At 31.3% G+C, this 26,314-nt stretch overlaps 2 protein-coding genes across 2 annotated transcripts; one reads left to right on the top strand and one right to left on the bottom strand.

Annotated features, from left to right (window-relative positions):
• Positions 1 to 1,772: 1,772 nt before the first annotated feature.
• LOC111707825 (delta(7)-sterol 5(6)-desaturase erg32) lies at positions 1,773 to 25,591 on the bottom strand. The gene is made up of 14 exons (XM_023480985.1): positions 25,475 to 25,591; positions 11,459 to 11,578; positions 9,964 to 10,027; positions 8,704 to 8,779; positions 8,057 to 8,099; positions 7,132 to 7,206; positions 6,533 to 6,553; positions 6,382 to 6,463; positions 5,988 to 6,079; positions 5,347 to 5,445; positions 3,854 to 3,932; positions 3,377 to 3,408; positions 2,112 to 2,180; positions 1,773 to 1,894 (listed from the first exon to the last, which is right to left on the bottom strand). Exons 2-14 carry the CDS (start codon positions 11,572 to 11,574, stop codon positions 1,843 to 1,845), a joined length of 900 nt encoding a protein of 299 aa, XP_023336753.1. The 5' UTR covers positions 11,575 to 11,578; positions 25,475 to 25,591; the 3' UTR covers positions 1,773 to 1,842.
• On the top strand, positions 14,957 to 20,836 carry LOC111707823 (uncharacterized). The gene is made up of 6 exons (XM_023480983.1): positions 14,957 to 15,247; positions 15,965 to 16,054; positions 17,608 to 17,716; positions 17,983 to 18,894; positions 19,225 to 19,314; positions 20,399 to 20,836. Exons 1-6 carry the CDS (start codon positions 15,073 to 15,075, stop codon positions 20,442 to 20,444), a joined length of 1,422 nt encoding a protein of 473 aa, XP_023336751.1. The 5' UTR covers positions 14,957 to 15,072; the 3' UTR covers positions 20,445 to 20,836.
• Positions 25,592 to 26,314: the final 723 nt, after the last annotated feature.

The following is a 26,314-nucleotide window of genomic DNA, read 5'->3' as shown; positions in this document are numbered from 1 at the left end:
ATAGATGCAACATTATTGGTACGACTGGGTAGAGATGGGCATCGTTTATTGAACGAACTAAATTTTTGTGAACTCTAACGAATGTCGAACGATAGTTTCGTTCAGAAAAAAACGAATTTTCCAAAATATTTTGAAAAAATATTTAAAAATTTTTTTTTTACTGAATTAACGATTTTGTTGGACGAACGATTTTACTAAACGATCGTTCAGTGAGGAAACGATCGAAATAGATGGAAAATGAACAACTAAAAAACGTAATGGGTTGTTCAAGAACGATGAATGAAATGATAAAGCCAACTCCACGACTGGGTCGGCAATGTTCTTCAGTTATTTGATTATAGTTAGCGATTGAGCAATTAAGCATGTCTGAAAATTCCCGATTTCAAAAGAACTTAAAAATACAAGAGTTGACGATGCACTGCACTGAAGTTCATGGTTTTGTTCATGTTCAGTTAATGAAGAAAAATTGGTGGCCTTATTACTAATATGTATTTGTATTGCAGTTGAGGACCATTTTGCCAAGGCGCTGGGGGCAACGTGGACCAAGATACAACAAGAACAGCAAGAACAGGCAACAAATACACAGAAAAATATTGCCAAACAAGAAGTTGTTGCCTCTTAATCAAGAGTTGGTTGCTCCTTAACAGAAACAATTATGGATTTTTAAAAAATGATTTCATCAAATCGAAACAATTACACCTGGGTGTGTGTATGTGAATGAAAAATCCCGATTAAAAATGAAAACAGTGAAATTTGGAAAAGGATAAAAATTGATTGAAAAAAATAGATGAAGAGTTGAAAAAAAAAATTTAATTTTAAGAATTCAAAAAATTAATTTTGGCTAAATGATGTTATGTTAAGAATTCCATGACAAGAAAGGCTCGAACCCTGGCTGAAATGTTCCTGTATCATCAAACTTAGTTTTTTTCCCTCAAATGTTTAATCTAAAGATAAAAGCTTGTCATACTAAACGTTCTCTAAAATAGGCCATCTAAAATTTTGTAACTTTTCGTTCTAATAAAATATTGTAACTTTTACACATTTTCCTGAAAACAATGAGAACGGAAAATTTACATATTTTTCCACAAACATTTTTTATCTATGTACGTAGAATTTTATTTCTTATTTTTTTTATAAAAAGACTGAACATAAAAATTTTGTTCAGAAGGCCAAAAATTAACGAATCTACAGAAAAAATCTCGCCGACAGTAAAACTTTCTCTCGAAAAATTGTAACTTTGGCTTGACAAACAAATGTTAAAAAATTTTTCGTTCTCATTCCTAGAAAATTGATAGTTCCTAAACTAGATCTTCGTACTGAAATATTAATTATCATTGATTAATTAGTTATCATTTTTACCATTTATTTACCATTTATGTTGTCAATCGTAAGATTTTATAAAAGTTTCTCTCATTTCTAGTTTTATAATAAATGTATTCTTATGATTTTTCTTCTTTATTTTTCAAACTGTTAAAAAATATTAAGCGAAATGAAATTTATGTTTATCTTCGCTGGAAATATTAAGAATATACAGACTGAATGACAAAGGATGAGACAAAAACGACGACCTAAAACATAAAAAATCATTTCTATAATTCGCCAAAACTGGCAGACATTAAATCATCATACAGGGAAACGTTCATCTCTCTAAATATCCCAGGGAAAGTACTGACGCCATCTTTAAAAGTGTCCACATTGGATATCGAGAACAAACATTCAAGAATAACTTATTCCACAATAAAGATCTCACCTCTGACGATTTAAAAATAAAATAATTCAAAATATTTTTATTCTAGATATTTTAAACCAACTTGAAAATTTACATTTTTTGCTTCATCATTTTCAATCCCTGGCCTCGATCTTGAATGTCTTCCAAGTCATCCAATAGGAAGGCCTAAACATTCATACTTAGAAAATTTGAATTCCCATGCCCTGAAGGATTCACAAAATTTTCTAAACCTGTATCCGGAAAACGATATCTATATCTACTCGAAAAACTGTAAGGGCCATGATACTTGAGGATGTAATCAGCAACAATATGTTGTGAATCGCTTTCGGCATTAATTATAAGAAAACTGATGTTTACAATTTATATAGAAAAAATGGATGACCTGAGGAGAACCGAATAGTCTGGGACATCTATCTTGTTAAATTCATCAATCGTCCTCTCCCCACGACCCCTGAAAATAAAACAATTAAATAATTAAAATGTTGTCTTATCATAATCAGAGAATCAATATAACTGTTTTTTTGTTCACTTAAAACATCATCTATTTATACTTTGTCTGTATGTCGTCTGTCCGCTTTTATCCAATAAACGTCAAAACGGCTGAACCAACCGTGCCGATATTTTGTGTGCGGTGGGGCCTGAAATACATGGATACTCAGAATTTCAAAAATGTGTGTCCAAAAGATTTAGATTTTTGTAACATTTTGAAAATGCGCCGCGAGCTTTTTTATTATTGTTTTATATTTTACGAAGAGAAAATGCTCACAGATAGAGCCATAATTTAAAGTTTTAAATCTAGCCTATTATATTAAATTTCTATTCATTTTACTCCCTATTCAATCATAAATAGATTAATAGATTAATACAAATAATTATTGATAAAGCTTGAATTTCAAAACCCGCAAAGGATATGAGGCTTCCACAAACTCTGATTTTCACAACTGTACAGAATTAAATATGTACAGAATTAAATATGTACATATTGATGTTAAAAAGTTGGTTTTTTATCTCAGGATCAAAATTAGGCACAGTGTAAGAAATGTTTTGTAAAATTTTAAACTGACAGAAAATATATGCAAAAACGACTGTCTTTGTTTTGTTTTTTCAATTTGTTTAGGATAAAAATATTGCAATGTTTTTGCAAACTTTAACAAATACAACTTGGAAATCTTGCAATTTTTTATTAAAGGTTTTTAAAAACGACCCAAAAGCATTATCAACACTTTGCCGCCCAATTTAATATTTATTACATCCCATGGGTTGGCATCAGGTTAGTTACAGGGTTACCCACAAAGTACAAGATTTTAATAACGACGCAAAGCTCTTAAATTTTGTCAATCTGAAAGTTCGAATTGGTTTTCGGATATTACATATAAAACCTTTTAATGTTTACTTGTAAATACTTTAGCAAAGAGAGCAACTACAGGGTTACCCTCATAGGAGGAAATTTTAGAGGCGACTGTACGGAACTTGTCTATTTCCCTACATTCATGATTCTCTTTTTGCTAAATCAACATAAAGGACATAAAAAGATTGATTGATTAGTTGGTTCGTTGATTTATTGATTGATTGACTGACTGATTGGTTGGTTGGTTGGTTGATTGATTGACTGACTGATTGGTTGGTTGATTGATTGATTGATTTTACCTTCCACACTCAGCACAGAAACATTCTTTATCCTAGACAATCAATAGTTAATAGCAAAAAAAAATGTGCAAACCCCTAAATATTAATTAAAGTTAAGTTAAAATTATCAAATAGTGTTTAAATACAGTGGTAGGCGATTATTTCAATTTAACGAAGACGACTTTCGATTTCAATCTTGAATTACATCAAGCTTTTAAACACAATGGAAACACAAAACCATGGAAACAAAGAGAAGCTGTCAATTAGCAAAGCTTTTAGCAAAGCTTTAAGTACTACAAGTACTTGTAATTCGAAAAAAGCATGTTAACAATTAAAACTTAAATGAAAAAAGTCCTCTTCATTATATTGATATAATTGCCTACCACCTTAGCTTTCTGAAAAACATTTGTTACATAAGAGAAATATATAAAAATATGACTTTATTAATTTAAAAAATATCTTGTTTTTTTTAATTCAATAAAATAGTGTAATCAATACCTCCGGGTAGCAGGAGCTAAACAGCTGATCCCAGATCTTTAGAAAGAATCCGCAATGGTAGGGGGTATTCATTGAACTCCTATACAAGGAAATATGTTTTAAATGTCGTCTTTTTCAACGTTTTTTAACATTAAGGTCGAACGAGTCACACAAAGTTAATTTCGAAACTTGTTTTCTGCTTTAAACTATACTTTTTGAATGAATGATTTTATAAAAAAAAGTCCTCTTATTCCGTTGCGCGTAATTTGCAACGATTGCTTTCGCTTGCGCCATTTCATTGCGATGAATTGCGCTATAATTGCGAACAAGGAAGCAATTAAACATTCGCGGAATTGTGGAGAATTGCGTGGAATTGTGCGGAATTGCGTGCATCAGAATTTAAATTTTAAGTTTAAATTGAATATTTTCAAAAACACAAACACAAGAAAGTTTGACGGAATTGCACGCAATTAAATTCACTTGCGCGCAAGTAAAATCCACTTTCGTTAGAAACCTTACTTATAGTAGAAAATGCATTGGAACAAAGAATGTTTACAAACATGGAAACAAAGGGGTTTGATATTAAAAACACCCCTGGCTATATTTAATATACAGATGCACAGAAGAAAAGTCCTTTTTATGTAAACGTCTCCGGCTTGACCTCATTTTCACAAGATTTAGGACTTTTTTCTTGGGTTTTTTTCTTCGGAATTACTTTAATTCCTGTAATCTTATTTCCTGAGACGTTATTGGCAGCCCCAATATTATTTTAGGGGAAAAAGTCCCAGGAATATAAATCATAGGACTTTATTAACATTGACATTTTGTCCTTCAGAAAATTAGGACTTTTCACCAAAGTTTTTATTTCCAGGTTTTTTTTCCAGAATCTTTTTTTCCTGTGACTTTCTTACATAGATTGAGGGGAGGAGGTATGAAAGTATATATCTGGCGGTTTGAAAGTATATACCTGGAGGTATGTTAGTATATATCTGGAGGTGTGTTAGTATATATCTGGCGGTATGTTAGTATATATCTGGACGTATGAAAGTATATATTTGGAGGTATGCAAGTTTATACCTGGAGGTATGAAAGTATATACCTGGAGGTATTAAAGTATATACCTGGAGGTATTAAAGTATATACCCGGAGGTATGAAAGTATATACCTGGAGGTATGAAAGTATATACAGGGGAGGAGGTATGAAAGTATATACCTGGAGGTATGAAAGTATATAACTGGAGGTATGAAAGTATATACCTGGAGGTATGAAAGTATATACCTGAAGGTATGAAAGTATATACCTGGAGGTATGAAAGTATATACCTGGAGGTGTGAAAGTATATACCTGGAGGTATGAAAGTATATACCTGGAGGTATGAAAGTATATACCTGGAGGTATGAAAGTATGTACCTGGTATGAAAGTATATACCTGGAGGTATGAAAGTATGTACCTGGAGGTATGAAAGTATATCACTGGAGGTATGAAAGTATATCACTGGAGGTATATATATACCTGGCATGATGAGCATAATGTTGAAAGCTAGTATTAATGATCTTATTGTGAGGAGATATGAAGCTGTGCTCATAACCAGAGTGTAGATAAACTCCATACCTATAGAATAGAGTAATTCTATGTTCAATTCACAACGGTACCCTTAAATATGTGTCGGATGATCAATGATATCAAAATCTTCCCCATCATTGATTATTAAAGTTTTTATTTCGGAAATAATAAATTAAAATTAAACAAAGATCAATTACTGAAAATTAAAAATGTAACAATCCTTTCATCATATCACTTTACAATCAGTGATGCAACTGTTAACATTTTAATTCTAAACATTTTCTTTACACTTTGTATAATTTGACCCTGAAATATATGCTAAAAACTACGCAAAATGATGCAAAAACGATCCAAAAACGATCCAAAAACAATTCAAAAACGATCTAAAAGCGATGCAATATTTAAATATTTTTTCCAATTTTATTTTAATGGCATAAACATATTGCAAAATTTAATAAAAGCTAACTGAACATAATAAAATATAAAATAATAAAAATTTTATTAATTTTTTGTTTAAACGATCCAAAACTATAAACATCTGCACTACCCGTAACTACGCGAACAATCTCTTTAATGGAAGAAAAACTAACGTATAGAAGAAGAGACCGAACTGAAGAAAGAGAAGATCCATGTTGATCGGGATAAGAAGAGGAAGAACAAGAAGAGGAGAAGATCGGAAAAACTGAAATTAACTATTTATAACACTGTTATTTTGGTTCGCAGTGCAGTGCAGTTTTTGGACAGAATTTTTCTCTTTATCGAGAACCTTCGAGAGAAAATTTAAGTCCAAAAACTTTATAGCACGTTGTGCCAAAATAATAGTGTTATAGGTAATTTTATGAAACGTCTGTTTACTTGTCTTATTTCAATAGATATTTCTAGATCAAATAAGTTTGAAACAAAGCAGAAGTCAAAATTTAAAGTTGATTTCAATTCTTGGATATACGCGTACAGTTCCTTTAATTAAAAAAAAAGTTATTTTACCTGATCTATGGGTTCATCGGCAATAACACTGAAGGGAGACGGATTATGGAAAACATGATGATGCTTATGGTGGGTCCAGAATCTTGATTATTATTATTATTATTATTATTATTATTATTATTATTATTTATTTTTTATCAAATTTTCTTACTTCAGATCCACGTGTCCCAATCTGTATCACAAAGGTAAACTTTAATAATAAAAATTAAGTTTAATGGTGAAAAGTTTAAATCTACAGTCAGAATCAGAAAGACCTTGGAATTAATCAGACGGATTTACATATATATCTCTGCCAATTTTAAATGCTAAAAAAGGCAGACCACAATTTGGAAATGGGAGGATAAGGGGTATTTAGTGATTATTGTTTCATCAATTATATTTGTAAAATTATATTGTGAAGTTGTCTGATTCATTTTAAATTAATTCTGGGTCTTTCTGATTAGGACTGTATAACAGGGTTAAAATGAGACAACATGAAGCTTCTTAATCTTTAGGTTATTTTTATGTTTGGGCTGTTATATGTTCCTGCAGTAGTCGTCGTAAATACGAATACAATGAACACGCTTTCTTGTCAATTCTATTCAATTCTATCAAGCTTTCAAACATTAACTTGTAAACTTGTAATTTAAAATAGAAAAGTCGTCTTCATTGTTTTTATATGAAGGCGGACCACTAGTTTATAGTCGACCCTTGTATATCCAATTATTTTTCGAGTGATATCTCAAAATATGCTAAAAAAATTTGACTTCCCTATGATAAAAGAATTCAAAGAAATCCGAAAGGATCCAGCTGAACAACATCACTCCAATATGGTAGGAAACTGGCCTAAAATATCATGCATGACAACATTTAGGAAATTTTTTACTGATTGTTGCTTTGAAGGGACTGTGCGCGTAAAATCAAGTATTCGCTCATGAATTGTTGCTTTTAAGGGACCGTGCGCGTAAAATCAAATTGTTGCTTTGAAGGGACTGTGGGCGTATTTCAAGTAATTGCTCATGAATTGTTGCTTTGAAGGGACTGTGCCCGTAAAATCAAGTAATCGATTATGCAACAAATGGCAACACCTGATTCACGGTATCATTGAAATTCACAGGCCAAGGCTTTGCGACACTTTAAAATTGATCCGGTCTAGAAAACCAGTGCAACTTTAAACTATGTGACGGACTCTTTACTGCGCTTATTAAATTATTTAAATTAACCGCAGTCTTGAAATTTGAACATTAAATATTTTTTAATAAATTTTTAAAATGACACTGATGTCTCATTTAAATTTCAAAAATGTCATTATATTTTTTTAAAGTTTTATGAGACATAACAAAAAAACGCAAAAATGTTGAGTAGAAATTTGCAGTAAATGTTATCAAATTAAAACTTAGAGCTGTTATCACTTCAAAAAGGCAAATAATTGGCTAACATTTTTTGTTTTATCTCATTCAACTTTTGATGAATTGTTACGAAAGTTTAGAAAACAATATAAAAAATATTTTCCTTAACAATTTATCAAATTTCGCGGATTTTTTCTTTAATGATCCAAAAATATTTTCGAATTTTTTCTATCCCATTTAATTTTTTCATGCTTAAATCCATACAAAACAAAAACATTTTTAACAAAACATCGAAAATCCCAATATTTTACTAACCCTGTAATTTGACAAAAAAAAATGTTCCCTACCTATCTCCCCAACCACAAAATGCATTTCCCACACCATACTGAGCTAAAATATACATCGTTCAAATTTTATAAAAATTTTGTCTTTTTTCACCAAAATCCTCAGCTCTTCTGAATCATTTAATGAAAGGATTTTTTTATTTTGAGCATAATACTCAAGACGTAGGAAAACTTTCTTAAATCAAGAAAAAAATTATCTAAAAAAAAATTCGTTCAGTCGGAACTTTTTTCCAGTACGTTTCGTTAATCTTAAACGCTTGATCTTGATATCCAATGTGGGATCAATGCTTTATCCCTTGATTGATCTTTGTTATCCTTGCACAAAGTATAACCACAGTCCACTACGGGATATCGAAGAGGAATAAAGTTAATCCGAATCCGATGTATGTTAGCCCAAGATTCAAAACTCAAAAATTCTGATTCCGGATCAATCTGCTAAAACTCTAATTTTCTAATCCTTATATTTTTGCTACCAGATGTCTTAGATCTTTCAAACTATGAAGTCTGTTACAACAAATAGTTAGAGTTAAAAATATCTAACGTATACAGCAACTGGTTGAAACGTAATTGAAAAATTAGATTTTGAGACAAGTGATTATAATTTCTTTTCATCGAAAAAAATACCAAAAAAATTTAAATGCTTTTTTTACCGAGGGTTAAGGAGAGTGCCGGGCAGACTGTGGCACAAAGCATTCCCTTGATCATCTGAACTATCTCATCCCTCACCTAAATATAGGCACAATCCACATCATCTGTACTATCTCATCCCTCACCTAAATATAAGTACAATCCACATTATCTGAACTATCATATCCCTCACCTAAATATAGGCACAATCCACATCATCTGTACTATCTCATCCCTCACCTAAATATTGGCACAATCCACATCATCTGTACTATCTCATCCCTCACCTAAATATAAGTACAATCCACATCATCTGTACTATCTCATCCCTCACCTAAATATAGGCACCATCCACATCATCTGTACTATCTCATCCCTCACCTAAATATTGGCACAATCCATATCATCTGTACTATCTCATCCCTCACCTAAATATTTGCACAATCCACATCATCTGTACTATCTCATCCCTCACCTAAATATAGGCACAATCCAAATCATCTGTATTATCTCATCCCTCACCTAAATATAGGCACAATCCACATCATCTGAACTATCTCATCCCTCACCTAGACATAAATTAATCATTAATTGAAAATGTGTATGTCGTCAAGGTATAAGGATAAGTCCAAAGTCTGTTATTCTTGTCTAGTCAAAGTGTTCAAGGTTACTGTCGTGCATCGGAAGCGACAAACTAAGAATTTGAAATTTTGCCTACATTCCCTTTATACATTCCCTTAATACATTCCCTTTATACAGTCCCTTTATACATTCCCTTTATACATTCCCTTTATACATTCTTATACATTCCCTTTATACATTCCCTTTATACATTCCCTTTATACATTCCCTTTATACATTCCCTTTATACATTCCCTTTATACATTCCCTTTTGTACATTCCCTTAATACATTCCCTTTATACATTCCCTTTATACATTCCCTTAATACATTCCCTTTATACATTCCCTTTATACAGTCCCTTAATACATTCGCTTTATACATTCCCTTTATACATTCCCTTTATACAGTCCCTTTATACAGTCCCTTTATACAGTCCCTTTATACATTCGCTTTATACATTCCCTTTATACATTCCCTTTATACAGTCCCTTTATACAGTCCCTTTATACAGTCCCTTTATACAGTCCCTTTATACATTCCCTTCATACAGTCCCTTTTATACAGTCCCTTTATACAGTCCCTTTATACAGTCCCTTTATACAGTCCCTTTAAACAGTCTCTTCATACAGTTCCTTTAAAAAAACTTTTTTCGATTTTTACCTTTTGTGGTGACGGAAATTTTGGATTAGATTTGTAAATCCATTTCTCGTATGTAACATTGGATCTAAACATGGGAAAATAATAATTGTCAACTCTGAAGTCTAATTGGACATAAAAAATGGCTATTTATGCCAAGTGTAAAGTTAAATTTACGTTGCAGTGGGAAACAAAAATCTTTTAAATATGAAGCTACGACTGTTAGACTCAATTGTTATAATTTAAACAATTAGTTAATTATACTCAAAACACAGCAATTCGAAGGAAGATGTTGAAGATCATTTTGCATTATTATAAGTCTTGTTATTTTTAAACAACAGAACTTTTGATAACTTCAAGAGAACCACAACGTTATTAAAAATTAATTTTCAAAAAAGCACAAAATTGTCGTATTTCAATATTATTGAACTTAAATTTAAAGTTTTTTTTGTCACTTTCAAAATGTAAAAATATAAGAGTTAAATTAGAAGGAGAAAGAATGAGAGAGAAGGAGAAAGAAGGTGAAAAGAGAAGAAAAGAGAAGAAGGAGAAAGAAGGAGAAAGAAGGAGAAAGAAGGAGAAAGAAGGAGAAAGAAGGAGAAAGAAGGAGAAAGAAGGAGAAAGAAGGAGAAAGAAGGAGAAAGAAGGAGAAAGAAGGAGAAAGAAAGAGAAAGAAGGAGAAAGAAGGAGAAAGCAGGAGAAAGAAGGAGAAAGAAGGAGAAAGAAGGAGAAAGAAGGAGAAAGAAGGAGAAAAGAGAAGAAGGAGAAAAGAGAAGAAGGAGAGGAAGAAAGAAGGAGAAAGAAGGAAAAAGAAGAAAAATGAGAAAGTAGAAGAAAGAAAAAAAATGAGAAAGAAGGAGAATGAAGGAGAAAGAAGGAGAAAAGAGTAAGAAGGAGAAATGAGAACGAAGGAGAAAAGAAAAGAAAGAGAGATAGAAAGAAGGCGAAAGAAGAAAAATGAGAAAGAAGGAGAGAGAAGAAGAAAGTAGGAGAAAGAAAGAAAAAGGAGAAAAGATAAGAAGGAGAGAAAGAAAGAAGGAGAGAAAGAAAGAAGGAGAAAGAAAAAGTTGAAAAGGGAGGATGAAAATAACATTCGTTATTATAAAATATGATTTTCGATCAAGTGGTTTTTGATATTTTGGAAGTTTACAAAAACTAGATGATTAAAATTTGCTGATAGTGGTATTGACAAGTATTTTGTCGCTATCAAAATTTCTTTTCTTTGTATAAGCCAAAAGAGGTTAATAATAATAGCAACGTTTTTGAATAAGATATATTAATTTTAATCCTCCCAATGTACACGTAAAGTGTGTGTTGTCAATTTGAATGTTAAAAAAATGTTAAAAACAATTTCTTGTATGATAGTTTTTGTCCGGAGGTCGTCTTCGTAAGCTAACTGGCACTGCAAGTTTTGTAATGCTGCCTGCAGTCTTCTTCATTCTCCCCCAAACAGTTCTGTTTAACATTGTGTACAGAGGTCCCAATAAACATTAAATACAACGACGACCTCCCACTGTACCTGGCATAATAGTAGTAGAATACAGGAGCTGATGTGATGAATAAAAACAGGGTTTCGAGACAGGATAATCGAAACCAGGTTTGAACAAACGATCCTTCACTCAGTTCACACAACATTCTTCTGAAGCAAAAATGTAAAGTATTTAACGAATTTTCATAACATTTTGATAATTCATTTTAGATTTAGATTTTGAAGTTCGGTTGTGATATTTTTGTCGTTTAATATACATCGTGACGATTTGTTTTTAAGGATACGTTTTGTTTTAATATAATTTGTTGGGATATGCTTTACGATGATATGATTTGAATGCTCTCCAAGAAAAATGTGCCTAAAGAATTATCATATGCATTACTCCAAACGTTAGACAGATTGAGGAGGTTGCTGGTATGACTTTTTAACATATTACAAATTCATAACATTTTTGTTCTCAATAACTCTTGAAAAAGAGGATTTCTGATTGATATTCTTACGTTCAATTTACTGTAGTTCTAGGTGGTATAATGAATCAATGCAGTTGCATAAAAACATGTATTTTTGTTGTGTAATGTTATCAGCTGATTACTCTGGTTTCAACTGACTAAATATATTTTAGCAGTATAGTAACCAAGACTACATGTATTCCGACTTCAGGCCTAACCGGGCTGGAAAAAAATATATTAATATATAAAAAAAACCAGCAAATTGATTTTTTGGATTTTTTAAAAATTTTAAATTTTAAGAGGCAAAAACAACCCTGCATTATGCATAATTGTATTTTATGATAAGAATGTTAGGTCTGATAAAGTACATTGATGTTCGTATGTTTTTCCTATGTATGAATTTCAGGTATATCAAGTTGTCCAGGTTAATCATATGCTACTCCAGTCGTTTACCCGCACTTGGTCGATTTAAGCGGGTAACTATTTTTTTGCTATCAAAGTCGATCCATTCAACTTAGACTCTAAAAGCCAAGCTAATAACATTCCGTTGGTTGTCCCGAGTTCCCCAATCAAAATTTGAGGCAAATAGGTCTTGAGGTTTATAAGTTAAGATCGGGCATACAAACAAACAAACAGAGATTACAACTTTATATATATAGATATATTCGATGTACACTTTGTTTTTCTGTTTGAATGTATAAAAACTGCTAAAGCGATCGGGCCCAACTTGTGTATGGCAACTCACGTGACACCAGGAAAGGTTTATGGTGGATCAAAGTTGAAAAATTTTGCACAGAGGCAAATGTTGATATTTATTAATTTTGAGAATGCCCCCAATTAAAGTAGGAAAATCTGCGACATATTGAGTTTTACAATTACGAAGAAACTAAAATTATTGTTTAAAAAAAGACACGAAGTGCCTTGGAAGCTTTGTTTTTATAAAACTTTTTAAAAACTTGTTTTCATGGTGAAACCTAGAGAATGGGGGTTGCAAAATCGTAGTGTAGGATAACATCAAAAGTTTGATTCTGCTCAAGTTTCCGCTTTTCTGTATTGTTTACACAGCTGTAATGTTTTATCCAAATCTATTTATTTGTTTATGATGTAATGATATATTTTATAAAATCCTATGAATATTTATAAAAAATAATTGTCAATGGAGTGTATTTACTAATTTCATATTACTCTTTGGCTTAACCAAAGTTATAATACAAGGAAAGTTAATTGCAGTTGCGAATATTCTGCGTACATATTGAAACCAGTTCTCTCTGGGCGGATTTTGTAAACAAGAATAGAAGCTTCAGTGTTCGTTTAGTATCTGAGGAGGTTAAAATCATTAAATTTTGATAATTTTGATAATTTACATAATAGTTTCCTTTGACCAGAATATTTCATTGATTTTTTTTATGTAAAAGATGGATCAAATGTCAGGCTTCGACATCCGTCCTGTGTTTACATTACCGCCCAGGGACAGTACACTGCAGTACAAAAGATGCGTACACCCCTGAAATAACTTTACTTGCATTTTATACTTAGCTTTACAATGTTTCAAGAAACTTCTATCCAAGCAATACAATATGTGGCAATAGAGAACTGGACCAATTATACACGACGTCACAAGTGTCAAATATAACAAGGAAAACGAGATTTTCTCACATTAGTTGACATGTTTTCCAAGCTTGAAAAAAAGGGTAAAAACAGAAAATAAAGGACGCATAAAATTGCACTTATTTTACTGTAAGATAATCACTTTATTCTAAAATTATCATTATTATTTTGTCGGACAAAAAACCATTGCCTCTATAATCTGTATCTCAATAAATAAATGTCGGCTTAATTCTTTTTCATAATTCTTAAAATCCTATTAAAAATGTAAGAATAAGATGCAAAAAAGGTCGACATTCAAATATTTTAAAATAGTTTTAAATTTTTTTTATCTAAATAAAATTGTATTAATAATATAATATCTCTTAAGTATTCCCTACACCCTTGAGTTTTCTTGTGTTTTGACAAATAATTTACAAAACCTAAAAGTAATCGTTTTGATTGGTTTTTAAAAACTTTTATTCAAATTTCCAACTTTTGACAGTATAGCGGATACAGAATGAGACTATATAGACGACATGAAACTCTAAAAATATGACAATCCTAAATATGTCGCGAATAATGTGAATAAACTCTTTAATAAACCCTATTTTTAAAAAGGTCTTCCCAAAGTTTCAACTACTAAAAATAAAACTCATTTACTTGAACCCTTTTATACACAAGCGCCCCAGGCGGGCTTATCATTAAAAAGGGTTCTATATATAAAGTACTATATATATATATATATATATGCACAAATATAAATTAGAGTCGTTGCATAGGTCTTCTGCGTTAAAAATATTGTCCTTTAATAGCTAACTAAATGTTTTGAGAAAGAAAGAAACATACTAATACTACTGCAAGGAATCATGAATTAAGGAACCAGAAAGTATAATTTCCTTTGGTTTTTATGTCAGTTTTAACAGAGAAAATATGTTTTTGCTTTTTGTAGGATTTAGCATAATCCAACCAATTTGACAAATGTCGTTTGAAGCATTTACTTTGACATTTATTAAGGAAAAATATATTGGTTTATTTTGCTGGTCTTTGAACCATGCCTCATATATTCAACCTTTTCAATTAATTAAGTAAGGTTGTAAATGATATATATAATATATATGATTGACATTAATTCAACAAGTCAACATATTGGATTATAGACTAAATCTGAGAAGACCCCCCCCCCTTACTTTTTATTTTTGAAACACCCACCCCTCCCCCCACTCTAGACAGGAGGGGGTCAACCCCCCCCCCTTCCACAATTAATCCTTGGATAATCATGTAGGGGGCGGGGCTCTGGGGGCGGGCCCAAATCTGGATTATCAATATGTTCACGGGTGTCCTCCCCCCCCCCCTGCACCCAACCACCATCTCACTGATCGTGTGTGCAGTGTGTATGTGGATTAAAAGGGGGCGGAGCACCTAAAAGTGGGTGGGACTCGAAGGGGGTGGGCAGAGAGAGGAAGGGTATGCTATGACCGTTTTGTCCAGGAGCAACCTGATTAGTTTACATAAAGTTCTTAAACCATTCACAGTTATTCATTAATAATTGATATTTCTTGGTTTTTAAGTTCGCGAATTTCTGAATTCATAGTTGGCGTATTTGTTGAAATGTCGGCTAAAAGTTTAATGAGATATCGAGGAGGGGTGGGAGGTTTGGGCCAGATGAGAGTTGAGGACAACATGCTGCATGTCGGTGTAGGAGAACAGCATGTCGTTGGAGGACAGCATACCGTTGGAGGACATGATCTTCAACCTCTGCTCACAATAAATACTTCAGAGCTTGGTAATTCCTTATTTTGTTTAACTTCTGTAAAAAATTATCTTTTGAATTCGGGGAATTCGTTTTTTTCAAAAAAATTATCAAGTGATTAAAATATTAAAAATTCTAAATTCTGTTGAAAAATTAAGATATCGTTGTAATTGGTCAAAATAAACTACAAAATTTTTCAAAAAATGCTTTTTTGTATTTTACTAATTCTAGACAATGCATGGAACTTTCTTACTTAGTCCACACAATTTGTTTAAATGATTAATTTAAAATGTTTAGTTTTGTGTTCAACCTTTTATACATTTTTTATTTAAAATAACTACAGTGATCTGTTTTAAGCTTGTTCGTATAGATTCAACAAAAATCTTTAATTCAAATTGTTTTTTTAAACATTTTCTTTTCTTACCCATATGACAAAATTTGGTCCTCAGAGAAAATAAATGCAAAAAAAACCAAAAAGTAATCATTTTTTGGTTTGTTTTTCCTTTTTTTCTCTTATGATAAAAATATTGCAAATTTTAATAAAAGCAAGTTTTAACAGAAATCAGTTTTGAAATGTTAAAAGTTTTATTAAGAGTTTTGAAAACGAACCAAAACTGTTAATAACCCTGTGATGTTGCTTTATTAAAGTTTCCATTCATGTTTCTCTACGCATACTCTGCTCTATTTTACGTAGGATGTTAGGAATGTTAGCCTTTCTGAAATCACTAAATATTTGATTTAATTTTGTAGGTTTGGATTTGATGCCAGGTGAATGGGAGGGAGAAGGGAAGAAATCTCCGACAGGAAGTTTATCCTCCGACGCCCCAAGCTCTTCACCAGGTAAATACAACTTCGATATTAAGTTTATCCTCCGACGCCCCATGGCTCTTCACCAGGTAAATACACCTCCGATATAAAGTTTATCCTCCGACGCCCCAAGCTCTTCTCCAGGTAAATACACCTCCGATATAAAGTTTATCCTCCGATGCTCTAAGCTCTTCACCAGGTAAATACACCTCCGGTATTAAGTTTATCCTCCGACGCGACCAGCCATCTTTATACTAATCTATTTATAACCTTTCTATCTATCTATCTATGAACTAATCTATTTTTAACCTATCTATCTTTCTATCTATCTATCTATCTATTTATCTATATATCTATCTATCCTTCTATCTTTCTATGCATCTATCTATCTATCTATGTTTTAATCTATTTAAAACCTGTCTATCTATCTATATCTATATTCCTAGGGAAGGGTTAAAAATGATTAAAATTTCAAAAAATTGGCTCCAACAAAACAAAATTTTCACTAAATTTGAAACTCCACGTAAATTTTTTATGAAGTCTACAAACTTTTTTTTTTGTATTTTTTTTTACATTAATTGACTTCTTTGATGTTACACATTGGAACAAACCAACCCCAGTTTTTATGGGGTCCATGAAGTCCAAATATGAAAAAAAAATTTGGACCAAAAGTCTTCGGCGGGTAGAATTTCTCATTTAAAGTGAAAATGTAAGCCAAAAATTCCAAAAAAACCGTTTTTTACATACCTCTTTAGTTTGAACTTTAAATAAAATTTGTGAGCCCGAAACCCCCCTCCAAACATTCCAAATACGCATTTAGTCTTTTGTTGAATTTTTTATAGGTCTAATATTTATGAAGATATAGGTAGTTTAAGTATTTGCCTACTTTGGATCTTTTAGCACTATAAATATATATATAAACATGTTATATAAATATAGAAATATACATATATAAATATAAACATTATTAAATTAATTCTTAAAATAATGCTTTTGATTTTATAAATCTTAAAAGCCCTGAGAGAAGATAATTTGACAATGATTACCATTTTATACATTTTTTGGACCAAATAAACAGACTTTAAAAATAATGGAAATTGAAATTCATCGAAAATGAAGACGACATTTACAATTTCTTCCATATTTTCTATATCACGATACAGCAGATTAGAAACCTTGAATGGTTTTGGCGTCCCTTAAACCTTTTTTGAGTCTTAGCTCGAGTTTTCCCTTCATTCGTGGATCGTGAGTTTACAAAAAACCCAAACAATACAGTGTGGGTTTGACGAATATGGTCTTCATACAGAAAACGACGACATTATTTTCTGTAGAAATGGAATGTTTCAAGGCAAATTCCGCACTTTAATATCGAATTAAAAGATTTTTTCATCAATCAATTTTTTGTAAGTCATATTGCAACTATTTTTTGCATTTTTTTCTTAATTTTGAAAACAACCTCCTCCTCTAATCTAGCTATCTCTATCTATCTATCAATTCTTCTATTCTTCTATCTAACTATTCTATCTATCTATCTATATATCTATCTTTATATCTATATATATATATATAAATATATATATATTTAGGATCTAACCAGCGAGGACTGGATGAGGACGGCGAGGATAGTTTTGATGAGAGTATAGAGGACATGCTTGCACAGAATCCGTCCTGTACACTCTGCGGGCATCTCTTCAGGTAGGACAAGTAGGACAAGTACATGCCTATGAGGACGAGTAAGACCATAAGACAATTACATCTGATATTTCTAAAAATCTTCATGGTATTTCAAAAAAATATTTTAGTCAAATATTGCAAAATTAGATTTTAAATATAAGACAATACAAATTCCACTCTTTTCTGTTACTAACTGCATGAACAGAGCTAGAGTATTATAACATTATTTGTTGTAAAAACTCCCATTTATGAAATTAGTTATTGTAATTAACAATCACGTATTTCAGCTACAGCAGTTCAGAATTCTTGAACCATGTTCGAATGCATTTTGTCTCCGGACAAAACTCCACACTTCCAAACCCTACTGCAGCGCCTAACCGGTCTAAACCAGTTCAAAAACCTCTGAGGGCACCCATTGATCAAATACACACTGCCAGTTCAACAGTTCATTCTGAACCTCAGAGAGCTCACCCCCTGCAGGTACAACCTCAAACTGTTCAACAAACTCAAGTCTATTCCCATTCTACCCACCAGCAGCTGCCAGCTCCAGCTAGAATCCTGAAATCAGCTGATGTCCACCCAAGCTCAAATGCCGCAACAAGTAAATCTGATTCCAAAAAGTTTTGTCCGCCATCTTTTTCTTCCCCTCCGACTTATGACCAATCAATCAATGCTTTTCAGTACTTCCCGGCACCCGGTCAAGATTCTAGCACAGGCCACAAACGACCAACCCCCGAACGATCTAATTCTCCCCAAAAGCCAGAATCTGGCGTTGACTTTTCTTATGAGTTTTTTCCTAATTATTCCACCCCTTCTCCTCCCTCCGTTCCTCAACAGAATATTAACACTATACTTCCTCCTTCCCCCATCCAACAGATCCCCTTCCAAGCCCCTTTCCAGCCCTCCTTTCTAGCCCCCTACCCCTTCTTTTCCCCCAAGTTCTCTTGTATGCTTTGCCCCGCCAATTTTTCAACTAGAGAAGAGTTGATTTATCACATCAATCTTCACAATTCTTTTCCTAATCCTGCCCAACCTAGGGTTCACAGCCAGGCTCAAAAGCGCCCCAAACCACAGGTCCACTCTCCCCTATGTGCATGTGTTCAATGCAGACCTAATAAAAAAGCTAAGAAAGCTGTTGAGGATATTGACCAAGACACCTTACGGAAAATAAGTGCCCTCGAATGGGAAAGAAAACACGGGTAAGTTTTTTTCTTTTTTTTCTTTTCTAGATTTTAAAGTTTTGTCTGAAAGTTGTTTAGGAGAAACGAAAAAAATAATTTATCAGAAGATATATACGCAATGGACCCAAACAACTGTGAAATATGAAGACGACATTTAAACAATGTAAATGTGAGTTTGATGTAAGAAAACAAAACAATTCGTTTTAAGAGCTTGAAAATCACAAATGACTGTGACAGTGTTTCTTGTTCATTTAATTTTATTCAAGAGTACAACTAAAGTCTCTACTGTTCCACAGGCAATATTATTTTTTTTTATTTTCACATTTTTATAAAAAAAAATATTTGTAGGTATTGGTGCACAAAGTGTTCAACGCGATTTCCCTCTCAGGGTGCTCTCGTGGATCACATGAGCTACAGCGAGCATCACTCATACAATAGGTAATTTACACGCGATTTTTAAATATGGATATAAATATGTTGGATCTGTTTAAAGCTTTATTTGGCAAAATATGGTTTTTCACGGTAAAATCAAAAGTCACGCATGCCACTTAAATTGCTTCTACCTCAGCACGTCAAAGTCAAGAAAATTTTTCGTAAGATTGACATATTTTTGGTTTTTAATCATAACTCCGTTTAAAGAGGAGTTATATTGAGAAGAACAAAAATGTTTTGAATTTCTAATTTGTAAGGAAATGAGTTTTTCCCACAAATTTTATTCCTATATTTTTGCAACCTGCAACTTTTAATATTTTTATCTTAGATTATTTATTCTATCAAAATTTATAAAAGATATACGACGTATGGCTGCAAAAATATAAGGATGAGTTAATCAGAGTTTGCGGCAAAGAGTTTGCGGCAAAGACTTTGCTTTTCTCCTACTTGCGGCTTAAATCAAAACTAGAGGCGCTACAAAGTTCGAAAATCGTACCAGTAATTTCACATAAATTTGATTTTCTCCTTCTGTGGCATTTCATAAGAATTGATTTATTCAAGGGAAAGTTTAGAAATTTGGGACATTTACAATTCTCAGAATTTACAATTAGAGACCCCTCTTCGTTTTCTGACATAAACCAGTACATTCACAAATACCCCCCCCTTTCCTCCCTCCCCCCCCTCCTCCCTCATTACTCTAATTTAGTTCTATAAGTCCATAATATATATTCTTCACACTGAACAAGACAGAACAGAAAGAGAGTGTAACTAAATTACTATTACGACTTTGTTACCTCGTAGCTCCTCTAGCTTTACGCACTAGGCCGAGAAAAGGAAATTTATTTGGTTACACAATACATATTTATTTTGAATACATTTTTTACTCTCAATAGCTTTTCAATAGAAGGAGATATGAGTAAAAACATATAAGATGCCAATGTTATCTGCAGTTTACTCTAGCTTATATGCAGTTTACTCTAGCTTATAACGTGTTTTGGCCATGCCATATAGTTGAATACATTTTGACTGCAGGAAAACATTTATTTAAATGTTTGATGAAAATTTATTTTAAATTAAAGTTTTTTTTCAGATCCAGCAAACCCGTCATTAGTTCGGAGTCTTCCAAAGAAGCATAATAAGCTGTGAACACTGTTCACTGTAAATTTACAACAAAAGTAATCATGATCAGGAATAATACATAAAATGTTAAATTCTGGTGCATGACGAAATTGCCAATCTTTTCTGATCTGGAACTGGAATCAGATTAATTAATTTAAACAATTAATTATAGTTTGATATTTTTCTTAAGCTCTTCCACGGTTTCATCAGACAAGTTTTAAAAAAAGAAAATCCGCAAATTCTAAGAAATATTTCAAAACAATGCTTTTTACAAAAATCAAGAACATTTAAAAACAGTCCTTTCTCATTATTGCCATAGAATTCAAAGGAAAGAAGTCCAAAGATAAGTTATAACTATGTAGTTGGGAAATTATTTAAGTCATGCGTCTTAATGTTTTATTTCATGTCAATTGTTTAAAGTTATATAATATGTATTTTAATAATTTTGTACAAATAGTTTGTAAAATAAATTCTCATTTTTATATTTTATTTGTTTACCCGAGAACTAAACTTTTTCTTTTAAAAATATATGGTATAATTTTGTTCTACTCGACTTGGATTTAAAGATATATACTCTTGAAAAAGATAACTTTGCAGATTTGGCCCATTTCTAACACTCAGTGTTAGAAATGGGCCAAGTTTTCAAACTAATATCCCTTGAATTAACTTAGACTTTTTAAATCAGAGCCAAAAACTTTAGAATGGTGGATATTGAGATTAATGCTTAATCCTCTCTTTTTCTAAATATCGAGACTGATCTAATCTTCTACTTGTATCCTGAAAAGTGTATAAAATTCAACCAATCAGAGTCGTATATGAAGCCGATAAATTTAACATTTTGCTCGCCATTTAAGATAAATATACAGAAACTGGGAGGAACTCTATAATTTAGGAAAACCGGTTTTTGATTTTCTCCACTATATCCAAGAAAGAACGGTTTAAGAAGAAAATCAAAAGTGTGTCATTGGATACTCAGATTAAGTAATAATTATTTAAAAGAATTATGATAATAATATTGTTAATAAAGAAAATTCAAAATATTTCGAAAAATTCAAGTTCAAAATTTAATTAGTAAATTATAGTGATTCTCACAGGTGGATTTGTGAAACAAGGCTGAAGACTGTAGAGGGTAAGCTGTATATATGCTATAGAGGCAAATACGTTAATTTATATGAATGCGTACACCGTTACGCAGTTAGAATGTTGGTTTGATGAGATGCTTCAACCTGTAGTGCGTATCTTTTCCCGGGGTATTTCCGGTATAAAACTGCGTAAATGACGCAAGGTCACATCAGAAAATACGCAGAATGATTTTAAAAAATTGCGGAATTAAGAAATCAATGAATTGATGAATCAATGAAGGAAAGAATGAGTAAATGAATCAATATTCCATTAAAAGATTATTTATCAAAATGAATGGATCAATGAATAAAAGAATGAATCAATGAATTAAAGAATGGATCAATGAATAAAAGAATGAATCAATGAATCAATGAATCAATGAATCATGGATCAATGAATAAAAGAATGAATCAATGAATTAAAGAATGGATCAATGAATAAAAGAATGAATCAATGATTAAAGATCGAACCAATGAATAAAAGAATGAACCAAGGAATTAAAGAATGAATCAATGATTAAAGATCGAACCAATGAATAAAAGAATGAATCAATGATTAAAAGAATAAATTATTGATTCCTGGAATTAGTCATTGAACAATAGAATGATAGGATAAACCAATGAATCAATGAATCAAAAAATTATTTATAAGAAGGAATCAATGAATAAAAAAATGAATCAATGAATAAAATAATGAAACAATTAATCAATAAATGAATACATAAATCAATGAATCAAAGAATGAATCAATGAATGAAAGGAAGAGATTCATTTCCGGTCTGTTTTACACTTCACTTCCCAACTATTTCGATTGCGTATCTATATTGTATATTCAGAACTAAACACTGGAGTTCAGTGCAGACGACATTAAAGTGCTGTAAGCGTTATTTTAAGAGATCCTTTATTTTGAATAATTAAACGGCTGATACAAGAAGTGGTATTTTTTAATCTTTGTCTGGATACCAGTAATCTTATTAAAGGGACTGTAAGCGTAATTTCAATTGTTCTTTCATGCAAAGATGACAATGCCTGATTCACCATGGTAGCCTTTAAAGCTTTGTCTGATCAAGTATGAATATAATTTACAAAAAAAAAATCTATTATGGCTTCTGTACAAAAATATCTTGAGCATTTCTGTCACAGGAAAACAGGAAAACATATAGCCTGGATTGTGAGAATTAAACACAAATAAACACTTTGTGCAACTTAAGGGTATTGCTGTGACTAGGGCAGGTCCATCTTTTCCTGAAGAGTAACTTGAAGTTACGCATACAGTCTCTTTAAACATATTTTTCCATGCAGCAAGGAAACATTGAAGTAAATAATGTGTAATTATGTCTTTTCAATATAAAAAAATCCAGTTTAAATTTCTCACTTTTACTTCGATTAATTGCACTTGCATAAACACTTTAAAATTAGGATTACAACAAAATTGTATCGAAAGTCCCTCACTCATGAAATAGATTTTCTGAAATGCAAAAAAAAAAGAATTATTTTGATCAAACATTTAATGAGAAATAACAAAAAATGCGCAAGAAATGAAAAGTGGAAATCTGCAAGAATTACGTCTTTACTGTATAGCATGTTAACATAGCTTCTCAAGTTTCAATAAATCGATTGGACTTTATAACCAAATAGGAAACGAGAACAAGAGGTTTTTAAGATGACATTTTTATAAATTCTCAAATATCCCAATTTATAAAGTAAATTTTTCGTGGATTTTTTTCATTTCTCATTGAAATTTTGTAAAATTTTGGAAAACTATTAAACAAACATTTTTCAATAATTTAAAAAAATTGCTTTTGCGGATTTTTTTTAATGTTTAAAAATATTTATAACTTTCTTTTTTCACATTTTATTTTTTTCATTCTGAAAATCTTTTGTCCAAAACATCAATAATTCAGGGTTTTTATTCTCACCCTGTACATCATTCTTGGATTAAAATATTTTATATTCTATTCTTGGATTAAAAGGTACATCCGTTGAATTTGATAAAATAGTTATAAAAAATGTTAAATGAACATATGTAATTTTATATAACTAATAAATATGAATATAATGATTGCCTGATTTTAGTTCTATATTCAAGATTTAAATACAGGGTGTCCCACGAAACATGCATAACAGTTGGTGAATAGTTTAAAATGTCATCTTCTATATGTTTGTTAAGTTGTTTGATACCAAGGAGAATAATAAAAAATATTTCATGGCAGTCATAATATAGTAAAATGGATTTCAAAATAAAATATATTTTTGTAAAAGGTTTTATTAAACTAAATAAACTGCAAAAAGCCTTTATTCTCTAATACATTATATGGACAACATTCAAAACTATTTACCAACTGTCATGTTTCGTGGGACACCCTAAATTTAAATAAAAAAATAAACACAATTATTTCATGAGCGCTAAACATAAAAACTATTCAGAATTACAGGTGTGCTTTTTATAAACAAACTTATCTACGTATTTACCCCATTAGTACCAACCAGCTCGTCAGTGGATGAAAATATATGAAATTTTTAGAAAAGCATATTCAAACATTTATAAATAAAAATTTGGTAAAAGTACAGTGATAGCCAGAAAACTTTAGAATAGGAAGACGACATTTCAGCGATACTGAAGTGTATTTGATGTTGTTACAAAGCAAATAGCTTTATTAGTAAGTTATCAAATTACTTATGAGGGAAATGGGTCTGTTTACACTGCACAATTGTTGAGTTTAAAAGTTGATTTTCTATTCCAGAGTTGTCTGGTTATCACTGTAGTTTGTCATAAAAGGAAGAGAAAAAAGTTTTTATTTTCAAGGGAGTGTTCGCGAAAAATGAAAGGGGGTATAGGCTTACGGCGAAAAATAAGCGCTTTTGAACGCTTTTAATTTTACTTCATATCTGTTGTGTCTATAAAGAGAAAATTGTTAAAAACGACTTATACTGAAGAACGTAGCGTCCATACAAATTAAGAAAGTTGCAACATTTAACTGGGATCGTAAAATAATCAATTTAATTCCAAACAAACCATTCAGATATTACAAACAAGAGTCATCGATTATTTTTCGACGCATTCGTAAATAGTTACTATTTTATAATATTTTTGATTTTGTTTTTTAAAAATAATATTTCACTGGCCCTGGATTTTCGAACATTCCTGGAAAATATGAAAATGCCGTCTTCATTATCAAAAAATCTTGAAAAATGAAATGGAATAAATGTTTTCAAAAGTATAAACTCTCAATCATAAAAAATAAAAAAATATTATGAAATTTCAACTATATACAAATGCATCGAAAAATTATCAGTCATTATTGGTTGTAATATCAGGATGATTTGTTTGGAAATAAATTGATTTTTTTACGATCCGAGTTGAATATTCAATGAATCAATGAATCAATGAATCACTGAATCAATGAATCAATGAATCAATGAATCAATGAATCACTGAATCAATGAATCAATGAATCAATGAATCAATGATTCAATGATTCAATGAATCAATGAATCAATGAATCAATGAATCAATGAATCAATGAATCAATGAATCAATGAATCAATGAATCAATGAATCAATGAAGCAATGAAGCAATGAATCAATGAATCAGTGAATCAATGAATCAATGAATCAATGAATCAATAAATCAAGGAATCAATGAATCAATTAATCAATGAATCAATGAATAAATGAATAAATGAAATCAATAAATCAATGAATCAATGAATCAATGAATCGATGAATCAATGAATTGAATCAATTTAAATTAATGAATTATTGAATGATCGAGGAAAAACAGTTTGCTTTGAATCAGCATACAAAGGAATATCGGTAAAACGTAGCAGAAGGTTTGAGTTTAGACAAACCAATTTAGGTACAAAGTTTACCATAACCGTAAACAGGCTTTCTCTAAGTACTTTTCTATAAGAACATTCCTTACCTCACAAATAAAACCTTGACATTTCTTGGCTTTTAAGAAACTATAGGCTTTATATAGGGCGCTTTGAGACCATCTTCTATTTCAACTTTTAATTTTGGCCCTATATATAATAATTTAGATATGTCAAGAGAAGCTATAGAACTAAAATTATTTGAAGAATGTTACTATAACTGTATAAGAGTTTAGAAAAATGTACAGAATGACGGTAAATTGCATGAATGACTCGCGCATTTCTCTGTTTGATGCTTACGCATGCGTAGTAAGACATCTATTTATGACCTCGAAATGACGTTACTTGGCTACGTGTGACGTCAAATCACAATAAGTGTACAATTAAACACCCCCCCCCACATTTAATCCAAGACACAATTAAATCTACAAAATAAAATTTATGTTATAGCTGAAGCAATATTTAACATCTATAATTAGAAAATAGAAATATAATTGTTGTACGTGCACGATTCGTACGATGTGAAGTATGTAAACATTAACAAAGTTAGAATGTAATGAAATTCGTGCATTATTCAGAAAGATTTTTTCTCTCCCATTTTGTACAGTTTACAATAAACCGGTTAAATCAAAGAGACAAATATAATATTTGTACAGCTAGAGGACAGAGAATGAGATAGATAGATAGAGAGAAGGAGAGAGAGAGAGTTCACTCTGACGCTTCATAACATCAGTCTGTCAAAATACGCTAGCCAAGCAACACATACGGAAAGTCCTAACATTACATTTATTTCAAATGTACTGGTTCCTATAAAAATACTAAGAGTTTAAATAAAAAATTGTGAGTTTCAAGATAAAATTAACGTGAAAGTGGAAAAGTATGCGTACACA

The sequence above is a fragment of the Eurytemora carolleeae genome, unplaced genomic scaffold (assembly GCF_000591075.1).
Source record: "Eurytemora carolleeae unplaced genomic scaffold, Eaff_2.0 scaffold682, whole genome shotgun sequence".
Taxonomy (NCBI): Eukaryota; Metazoa; Arthropoda; class Copepoda; order Calanoida; family Temoridae; genus Eurytemora; species Eurytemora carolleeae.
This window is presented reverse-complemented; position numbering and strand designations above follow the sequence as displayed.